This window comes from Sciurus carolinensis, chromosome 4 (genome assembly GCF_902686445.1).
Source record: "Sciurus carolinensis chromosome 4, mSciCar1.2, whole genome shotgun sequence".
Taxonomy (NCBI): Eukaryota; Metazoa; Chordata; class Mammalia; order Rodentia; family Sciuridae; genus Sciurus; species Sciurus carolinensis.
Window position 1 is genome coordinate 109,782,408 of NC_062216.1, and position 9,580 is coordinate 109,791,987.

General features: G+C 49.1%; 1 protein-coding gene across 1 annotated transcript; it reads left to right on the forward strand.

Moving 5' to 3' along the window:
* Positions 1-2,380: 2,380 nt before the first annotated feature.
* Troap (trophinin associated protein) lies at positions 2,381-9,245 on the forward strand. The gene is given in 24 exon segments (XM_053743385.1): positions 2,381-2,652; positions 2,758-2,950; positions 3,465-3,622; positions 3,708-3,845; positions 4,035-4,117; positions 4,593-4,645; positions 5,510-5,613; positions 6,844-6,975; positions 7,082-7,136; positions 7,139-7,164; positions 7,304-7,363; positions 7,619-7,669; positions 7,671-7,754; positions 7,898-7,932; positions 7,934-8,037; positions 8,040-8,069; positions 8,072-8,247; positions 8,300-8,414; positions 8,417-8,503; positions 8,506-8,527; positions 8,760-8,868; positions 8,870-8,924; positions 8,927-8,943; positions 9,085-9,245. Coding segments are annotated over 24 exon segments (2,160 nt in total). The 5' UTR covers positions 2,381-2,427; the 3' UTR covers positions 9,133-9,245.
* Positions 9,246-9,580: the final 335 nt, after the last annotated feature.

The window sequence follows — 9,580 nt, forward strand, 5'->3', positions numbered from 1 at the left end:
TTTTCTTTTTTCTTTTCTACTAAGAATTTAACCCAGGAGTGTTTTACCACTAAGCTACACCCCCAGCCCTAAATTTTAGTTTTTATTTTGAGACAGAGTCTCACTAAGTTGCTCAACCACTGAGCCACATCTCCAGCCCTTTTGTAGGGCCTTGCTAAGTTGCTGAGGCTGTCCTCAAATTTGCAACCTCCTGCCTCAGCCTCCTTACTTGCTCAAATTACAGGCATCCACAGGGCCCAGCTCCCTTGTATCTTGATGCTGCAAAGGTTGTGCCCTGACAGGTGTAAATATTTTGGCATTGGAAGACACATCACTTATAGTAACACTCAGTTTCTCTTATGTGTTGCTAATTTCTGTTCTGGTGCCTCCTCATCCTTCAAACTTCAGCCTTACGCCTCTCAGTATCCCCAAAGAATGCCTTGCATGATACTTATTGGTAACTGTCCCTGCTGTTCTAGTGGTTAGGATCTGGCACATTCATAGTACCTGTTAGTGGGATGATCCATTTCCTCAACTTGGAACATCTTTCTGGTATTATTTCCTACTGTTCCCCATATTCCATCTACCTCCAAGAACTTGCTCTTCTCTGAACACTCTCCATTCTTTGTTTTATTGACTTTGTAAGTACTGTTCCTAGTTCCTAAAATGAAATGACTTCTCTCTCTTCTTTTTATTTTTATTTTTATTTTTTGGTAGTGCTGGGATAGAATCCAGGATTTTTGCATGGTAGGCAAATGTTTTATTTTCTTTTTATGGTGCCAGGATCAAACCCAGGATTTCATGCATACTAGGTCCCAACTTTTTCTATTTTATTTTATATTTATGTTTGTGGTACTGGGGATTGAACCCAGGGGTGTTCAAACACTGAGCCACATCCCCAACTCTTTTTGTATTTTATTTAGTTGTTTAGGGCCTTGCTAAGTTGCTAAGGCTGACTTTGAACTCTTGCCTCAGCTACCTAGTTGCTGGGATTATAAGCATGCACCACCATGCCCAGTTAGCCCTTGAATTCTGGATCCTCCTGCCTCAGTCTTCAGAGTCACTGAGATTACAGCCACTTTTTCTATGTTTTAAAAACTATTTTTAGTTGTAGATGCACACAATACCTTTGTTTATTTAGTTTTTTTGTTTGTTTGTTTTTTAATGTGGTGCTGGGGATTGAACCCAGTGCCTCACGCAGGCTAAGCAAGCGCTTTACCACTAGTAGGGAAAGTAGCGGCGGCGATTGGTAAAAAGCTCCTGAGTTCCATCTCCAATACGGCTAAGGAAAAAAAAAAAAGTTAGAGATGGGATAGGGAAATGGAGTAAGAATTTGGGAACAACTAACTCCTAGGCTTCTGGCTTGTGTAATTGGAACTGCTGTGGTCGGAGGAGAAAACCTATTCCGTCCTCCACTGAGGTTACCCCTTCAATTCTAAGCAGAATATTCTAGGATCTGGCAGCATCGCAGTCCCGCACGCCAAAAACTAGCAGGTGAGTCCTCCATCAGCAATCTTCCAGGTTTCCAAAAGGAAACCTGAAGGTGGGGCAATCCCTAGCTGGAGAAGCCGGTCAATCTGGTGTTATATTAATTGAGTTCCAGTCACAACCTAATGTCTGACCACACCTCATCAGGTTGTTAGGCGCGAGTGAGCAATTTTTTTTTTTTTTTTCTTTTTTTCCAGTTCAATTCAACAATTCCCTCCAGGCCTCTGTGTCGGTTTGGTGACTGTTTTGAGTCCCAGGCAGGACATGCACGTACTTAATCTCTAAGTGTCTGGAATGGCGGCCCCAACTCTTGGTCCTACACTATGGTCAGATTGGATCAGGGAGTCCGGCCGGCCTCCTACACTATGAGGGGCAATCGGAGGACCAGCCTTTCCCACAATGCCGCGGCGCCTTCTTGCCGAGGCGAACGGAGACCTCGCGAGAGTACCACGGCGCCCGTTGCGGCCCGGACTCAGAGCACCACGCCTTCCCCAGCCTAGGAAAGGCCCACCCCGATTCCCCACCCGCCTTCCAGTTGCGCTCGGCTCTCGGGTTGGCTGATGGAGTCGGGTCAGTTTTATCCTAGCTAGAAAGCGGTTCGAAAACTAGTTCCTCTTCTGGTCCCTCCTCCGAAGCCTGCGGATTGGACAGCTGAGTCAGATGTCACGCGCCTCCGCGGCAGAGCGGACGAGCCAATCAGGAGCTTGGCGTATTTTACAAACTGGGGAAGTAGCAGCTGCAGAATCCCAGAAAAGTCGGGGGGAAAGCGAAGAAAGTAGAGGCGACCCTGAAGGTTTCCCGGGAAGGTGTAGCGGAGTAATTCTGGGGGGAATGAGGCTGCGGGGGCTCATCGGGAGGAGAGTACTTCGCGGTCCTGGGGGAAAGAGCAGGCTCGGGGGTGGCAGCCAAAAGTGCGGGCTTCTGGGCGCATGGATTGGGGCGGTGGTGGAAGTATAAGGGATGGCAGAACTCTTACCCCAAGAACTGTTTGATTTGACCCCGATCCTGCCTGCCTTCTTCCCGGTCTCAGTTGTAGCCGCCATGACCACCCTACAAGCCAAGAAGGATCCCCTCCTCCGGGGTGTATCTCCCACTCCTAGCAAGATTCCGGTTCGCTCTCAGAGACGCCCGCCTTTCCCCACAGTCAAATCGTGCGTCCTGGACCAGGAGAATCAAGATCCAAGGGTAAGAGGGCACTGGTAGGTGAAGAGAGTGGTTACTAGGAAGCAACACACACTAGCACTGCACCCCAAAGCTGAATCCCAGTTTTTTGTCCTCCCCTTCCCCTAGAGATTGGTGCAGAAGCCACCGCTCAGTATTCAACGTTCCCTCGTTGACTCAGCAGGCCCCAGGTTGAAAACCACGCATCAAACAGAGAAATCACAAAGATCGATGGGTCTCACTCAGCTCCGGAACCCCTTGGAAGAGCTTAGACCTAGCCCTCGGGGACAAAATGTGGGTCCTGGGCCCCCTCCCCAGACAGGTACCTGTTGGAGTTCTCCTTGGTTGAATGGGAATGGGAAGGGCCCCGTGGGATTTGGGGACTTTGCACTCCCCCTGGTCTCCTGATTACTCGAAAAGATCCCTGGTTCCTGCTCCAGGAAAGCTCCTTACTTTTAGAAGCTCTCGCCTTCTTTCAGCAAATTGACCTCTTCTGAAGTCTTTTCCAATTCCTCCAGTCACAGTTAATTACTCTGTGTTCTAATACTTTTTAATATTTCTTTTATAATGTGTCCATACTTTGACTTGAGCCTGTTACCTCTCAATAGTTTAATGTTACCTTCTTAATGATTAAGGGCTTTGTCTTATTTATCTTCGACCCCAGTACTTAGAAGAGTATCTCATGTAAAGTTCTATAAACATTTGGTGAGGTGGTTCAATCTTCTGACTCTCTTTTGTTTACTCTTGCCCATCAGGTTGTCTATGCTAGGGTCCCTGGCCTTTCAGCCTCCCACTTCTTGTTCCTTCTCACCTTTTCTTCTCCTCTAACTTTCCAGAGGCTCCAGGAGCCATAGAGTTTGTGACTGACCCTGCAGCTTTGGCCACCATCCTGTCAGGTGAGGGGGTGAAGAGCTGTCCCCTGGGGCGCCAGTCCAGTCTGGCACAGAGAGTACTGGTTCGAGGGAGCCAGGGAGACACAACCCGGAGGGGCCAGGTAATGAGAGGATGTGAGATAAGGCTGAGGTGGGCTGAGGAGAGAATCCTCAACTAGTGTTGATAGCTTCTGTTGGTATTCCCAGGGTGCTCGGGCTTCTGCATACTTAGCCCCCAGGACCCCCATCCACCGACTAGACCCTGCCAGGGCTTCCTGCTTCTCAAGGCTAGAGGGACCAGGACCCCGAGGCCGGACTTTGTGTTCCCAGAGGCTAGAGGCTTTGGTGAGTGACCTTGAAGGGATGATGCTCAGTGTTCTGGGAGTCCCTTCTAGAGATAAAGCTGGGCCCTGGAAGAGAAGGTATCTCACGATAGGCCAAGGGATTCTGTTAAGGAATATGGGGTTGGTGGTGAGGCCTGAAGCTTTGGGTCCAGCTCTGACTCTGCTTTCATCTCTTGCTCCTATGGATCAGATTCCACCTTCAGGACCTTCCTTTCACCCCTCCACCCGTCCCAGTTTACAGGAGCTAAGAAGACAGACAGGTGGCAGCTGCCGGTGAGAAGGAGGGGGTATGGGAGAAGGTCATATGGAAAAGAATGAACCACTTAAGAATGTCTGAGGCAGGGGTCCCACTGAACTGGGGCCTTCCACTAGCTTTGGGACCCATCGGCATCCTAGGAGGGAATGGGGGAAACCTGTGGCTGCCCAGGTTGAGCCTTTGGAATAGGGTTCAGGCCTTCATAATCAGACTTCAGTATGACATGGAAAAAGAGAGGGATAGAAAGGTAAGGTCCTGTTTGTTTTGGCTAGAACATAGACTGTGGCAATATGGGATTGGGTTTAATTCCTAACCCTTACCACTACTATTTGAGCAAGCTTGCCCTAATCTCTCTGAGCTTTGGTTTCTTTTTCTGTCAAATGAGGATAGTGTTTGTACCATACTGTGAGAATGAAATAAGAGATGTTTATAAAGCACATGCCAGGCTCATGCTTGGTATTCAGTGACTGCATATATCCTTATTGTCATCAGAACGTCTGTAAACCAGGCCTTGGGATTGCACATGGAAACCCCGATGCAGGCAGGTAAGTGTGTCTGGCACTGGGGAGAGAATGGGGTAGGTGGGCTGCCTGCAGCAGGGAAGAAGAGAAATAAGAGAAAGCTCAGCAGTCTTGGGGACTGAGATGAGGTGAGGAAGTGGGAGGCAGGGAGACTAGGTCAGAAGGAGAGGAAAGCTGAAGATATAGATCAGTTGATAGAATTCTTGCCTAGCATTCATGAGGTGGCTGGATTTATTCTCTGCACTGCAAAAATAAAAATAAGGGGCTGGGGAGATAGCTCAGTTGGTAGAGTGCTTGCCTTGTAAGCACAATGCCCTGGGTTTGATCCCCAGCACCCAGAAAAAAAAAATAAAGAAGGAGGAAGAGAGCTGGGTATGTGGTATATGCCACCAGCTACTCAGGGAGCCTGGGGAGGATTGCCAGTTCAAGGCCAGCCTGGATAACTTAGCTGAGTTTCTATCTTCAAAAATAAATAAAAAAATAAAAAGAACTAGAACTGAGCCTACCTTTCAATCCCAAGTACAGAAAGAAAGGAGGGACTGACTTTCTGGATGGGCCAGGGGTTGACTGATCCAAGTATACTGGTGTCCCCATTTCTACCCTCTCCCTTGACACTTCTGCAATATTGACTTTCCACTCTTTGTTCTGTCCCCAGCCCCTACCACCCTTACCATTTCCCCAGCCCATTCAGTGTTCAGATTGCTAAGTGCTTATCAAGGTAGTATTAGGCTCTTAGGTGATGCATAGATTCTTGGCTCTGAAGGACAAATGGGAGCAGTTAAACTGGTGTACCTTCGTCAGAGGCTACTAAGCCTATGCCAGATTTTCATGCATGTTTCTAGATAATATAGCAAATTTCCTGTCTTCTTGCTTCCTCTCTCTCTAAAGGAGAACATGAAGTCATCCCTAACTCAGATGAAGAAGGAGGAACCCTCCTGGGTCAGGCCCAGCGAGTACCATTAAGAGCAACCCGAGAGATGATACACACCAAGGTGAGATGTGACCCTCCTGGCAGGGAGTACAGGAGATGCTTGGGGAATTTCACTGCAATGGCTAAAATTGAGGACTGTGGGTGAAGCCAGGCAGTTTTAGGCCTCAGCTTACTCTTAGGTCTGAATTGGCCCCAAATGGGCCCAAGCCCTCTACAGAGTAGGACTGACCTACCTCCTTTTACCAGGTATCTGGGGCCTAGGGTGGAAGTCACAGATTGTGTCACCTTCAGATTAGTGCTGAGGCCAAGACAGATCTGATACTTGTCATCCCTTCATTCCACAGACATGTACTGACCAGCTACTGAGTGCGGGCTCTGTACTATGCTGTGGACATACATATTCTAGAAGAGGGAGAGAAAAAATAAGCACATATATAAAATGTATAGGATCTTAGATGGTGATGTTCTCTGTAAAAAAAGGTATAAGGCACTAGCCAGGCGTGGCAGCACACACTTATAATCCCAGTGACTTGGGGGACCGAGACAGGAGGATAGCAAATTTGAGGCCGGCCTCAACAACTTAGCAAGGCCCTAAGCAATTTAGCGAGACCCTGTCTCAAAAATAAAAAAAAAATAAAAGTGTTTGGTTATGTGGCTTAGTGGTAAAGTACCTGGGTTAAATTCCTGGTATCCAAAAAAAGGTCACTGGGGCTGGGAATGTGTCTTAGTGGTAGAATGCTTGTCTAGCATGTGTGGGGCACTGGGTTAGATTCTTAGCACCATATAAAATGAATAAAATAAAGATAATTGAAAAAAAAAAAAAGCACTGAAGGGACATTCAGATTGAGGGACTTGATATAACAATTTAAAGTAGATTGGGCAGAGGACTCTCTTGGAGAAGATGATGTTTAAGTGAAGACCAGGAATTGAGGGCATGAGCCATACAGATATCTAGGGGAGAACATTCTAGACCAAGAGGGCTATAGATATAAAGGCCCTGAGGAGAAAATATGCCTAGTGTTGCAGAAAACAGAGCAGTCAAATGAAGCAGAGTAAGGAGAGATAAGGTAACAGCAGTAACAGGATTAGATTAGGTAAGGACTTAGAAACAGTGCCAACACTTGGCTTTTACTTCAAATGAGTGGAAAACCATGGAAGAAGAAATGAATAAGGGTATGACATGATTGCACTTCAGTTGTTAAAAAAAAAAATCACACTGGATGCTGCAGTGAGAGTAAGACAAGAAGACAAAGGGAAAAGAGATCACTATCTACTTTTTTCTTCTCCACAGGATAGCTGTGATGCCCACCTGATGTCCTCTCCTGCCCAGTCCATGCCTGGCCGTGTGGTGCCACCTTCTGTCACTGGCCCATCACCCTTTGGACAGGCTCAGCGTGTACCCTCTCCTGCCCTTCCAGCTCTGGTTTGTATCAACAACTCTGAAGGCTGGGCAAGGCAGAATAATCTGGCTGGAGATCTTATTAGGTTGTAGGTTTTGTTCCTGCTCAGCCACCTACTTCTCTCCCCAGACTTCACATTCATTGTTTCGTCGCCTCGCCATTCGACCCAAAACCCAATTCACACCCATCCAACAGCCCCCAGAGTTCATCAGGTAAGAGGACAGGGAAGGTAGCTAGCATGGACCAAGGTTGAGGAAGGAGGGAGATGAATGGGTACAGGGAGAATTAAGACAGAGGCAAGGGCCCATCTGTGGGTCCTGGGCCTTGCTGACATCTCATTCCCTGTCACAGGCCCGATGGTTGAGTGGCCCTCTCCCTCAGTCCTGCCCTGAAGAACCTGCCCTGCCCTGGGTAAGTATCAGAAGTCTTCCATGCTAAGAGACCTCTCACTGTCCCATTGACTTGGAGGCCTGGCAGGTTTGAGGCCAGTGTGCTGTCTTCAGAAGCTGCCTACCTCTACATCTCTCCCTGCTTCTCTCCTGCACCTCCTAGCTAGGTCCAGGACTCTCAATTAGGAACTTGATCCTTCCTCCCCAATATAGGACTCAGACTGATTTTCTTGCCCCCACTTGGCTTCCTCACCTATCCCCTTTCTACTTGTGGCAGGAGCAGATTGCAGTACGGTTGTTTGATCAGGACAGTTGTATAAGGGTTGCAGGAGAAACCTGGAAAACCACCTGTGGCAAGTCCTTCTGGGCTCCACCCCAACAGGACCCTCAACCTCCAAGAGCTAAAGATGCAGGTGGGCCTGTGAAGACAACAGTTTGATGACTGTTGGGCAGTAAGAGAGCTGGGAAAGGGGATTTGGGAGGAGAAGGGTAGAGAACTGTGGTAGAATGTGAACCTGCTTCTTAGTATCACTCTGGGCATTCTCTCCTACCATAGCGCATCAATATCCTGCAGCAGTTGTTGCGACAGGAATAAAGGACTAGCAGGTGGGCAAGTACACCTCTTTTAATGATCCGCCTCTTCAGATATTGCTGAACTTCAGCCCCTGCTGGATGAGATTTCTAGAACTCCGAATGCCCCAAGCATAATTCTGGGGCTTCCCACCTTCCTGCATTTCACAGCATTCTGGGATTCCAGAGCCCATTCTTTCAGAGGAGTGTGAGGAACCACAGCCCTGCCCTGGGACAGAGCCTGAGGTGGCCACAGCCCTGCCCACCAACAGAGCCAGGCCCCCAGAGTCCTGCTCCAGGACTGAACTAGAGATACCAGAGTCTTTCTCCGGAACAGCCTGAGATACCAGAGCTGTACTTCCAGCAGAACCTGGACCTTTCAGCCTAGCCCCCAGGGACGACTGGACCCCCAGAGACTTGTCCTAGGTATAGCTGGAGGCTTCAGAGGCCTGCTCCCTGGAACCTGGGAAGTCCAGAGTCCAGCCCATGGCCCTGCTGCCGTCAGGGTCTCCTGCAACCACCAGCCTGACCTTTCTCTTCTCAACGTCCACTTGTGCCAGCCTCCCTATCCGTTCACTGCAGTCTCTGAGGCCCTAACAGGCCAAGCAGGTAAGGAGTTGACTGGGAAGAGATGTGATCTGCCCCACACCCCATGATGCCATGCTTTTTTTCTTGCAATGCTGTCCCCACTTGTCCTAGCCTGGCTCCTCTGGAAGAAGGGAAGGAACCGCCCCTCTAAAATTGTTCCCCTAACTAACTTGGCCCTTGTGGGAGGGGAAAGGGCAGTATATGATGGGGGGTATAGGACTCCAGAGCCCTTCTCTAAACTCATGACTCTCAGACCCCAGCAGCCTGGCCCCTCGCACACTCGCCCTGAGGCAGCGCCTCAAAGCATGTCTCACCGCCATTCACTGCTCTCATGAGACTCGCCGGATGATGATGTGCCTCTACACCAGCCCGAGACCCTCCCCCAGGACCCACCCGGGTCTGCACAAATCCTGTAGCCACATGGCTTAGTGGCAGGATGCCCTGGTGAGCCTACCTACAGTCCATGGCCATGCTGTGTTTGCACAGCAAACTGTGGAGAAGTCAATGGGGTGGCAGCAGGAGCCCACCTTGGCTCCTTTTCTGAGGCAATGGGAAGATAACAGAGTCCTCTCTCTCTCTCTGCAGTGTTTCATTCCAGTTGATTCTGCAGCCCCTCAGGGCTCTCCATCATAGGCCCCTGCCTCCACCCACTCCAGTCCTGCCAATTCACCCCCCTTCCTTTAGCCCTTATTTATTGTCGGTCTGCCCATGGATTGGGAACCAACATCCTTTTGTCTTTCATAAAGTTTCTAAATGTCCAAATATCCAGCTAGTGAGTTTTAGTGTCCAAATGGGGCAACTACTGCTGTTGCTCTCCAGTTGCCCACATGGTGGCAGTATGCTATAATCTAGAGGATAGAAGCCAGCGTGGAGGGAGGAAGCTTTCCAACTCCTACTCAGACCGCCCCCACAGCAAGCTCAGTCTGTGAGCAGCTTCAGAATCATCTCTTTGAGCCTTGAGATCAGTTCCAATTCTAAGAGCAGTCTGTTATTCCCTCATCCCCCAGAGCCTCTCTGCTGGAACTCTCTCACCATCCCCTTGCAGTGGCAGCACTATACTCCCAGATATTCAGGAGGCTGA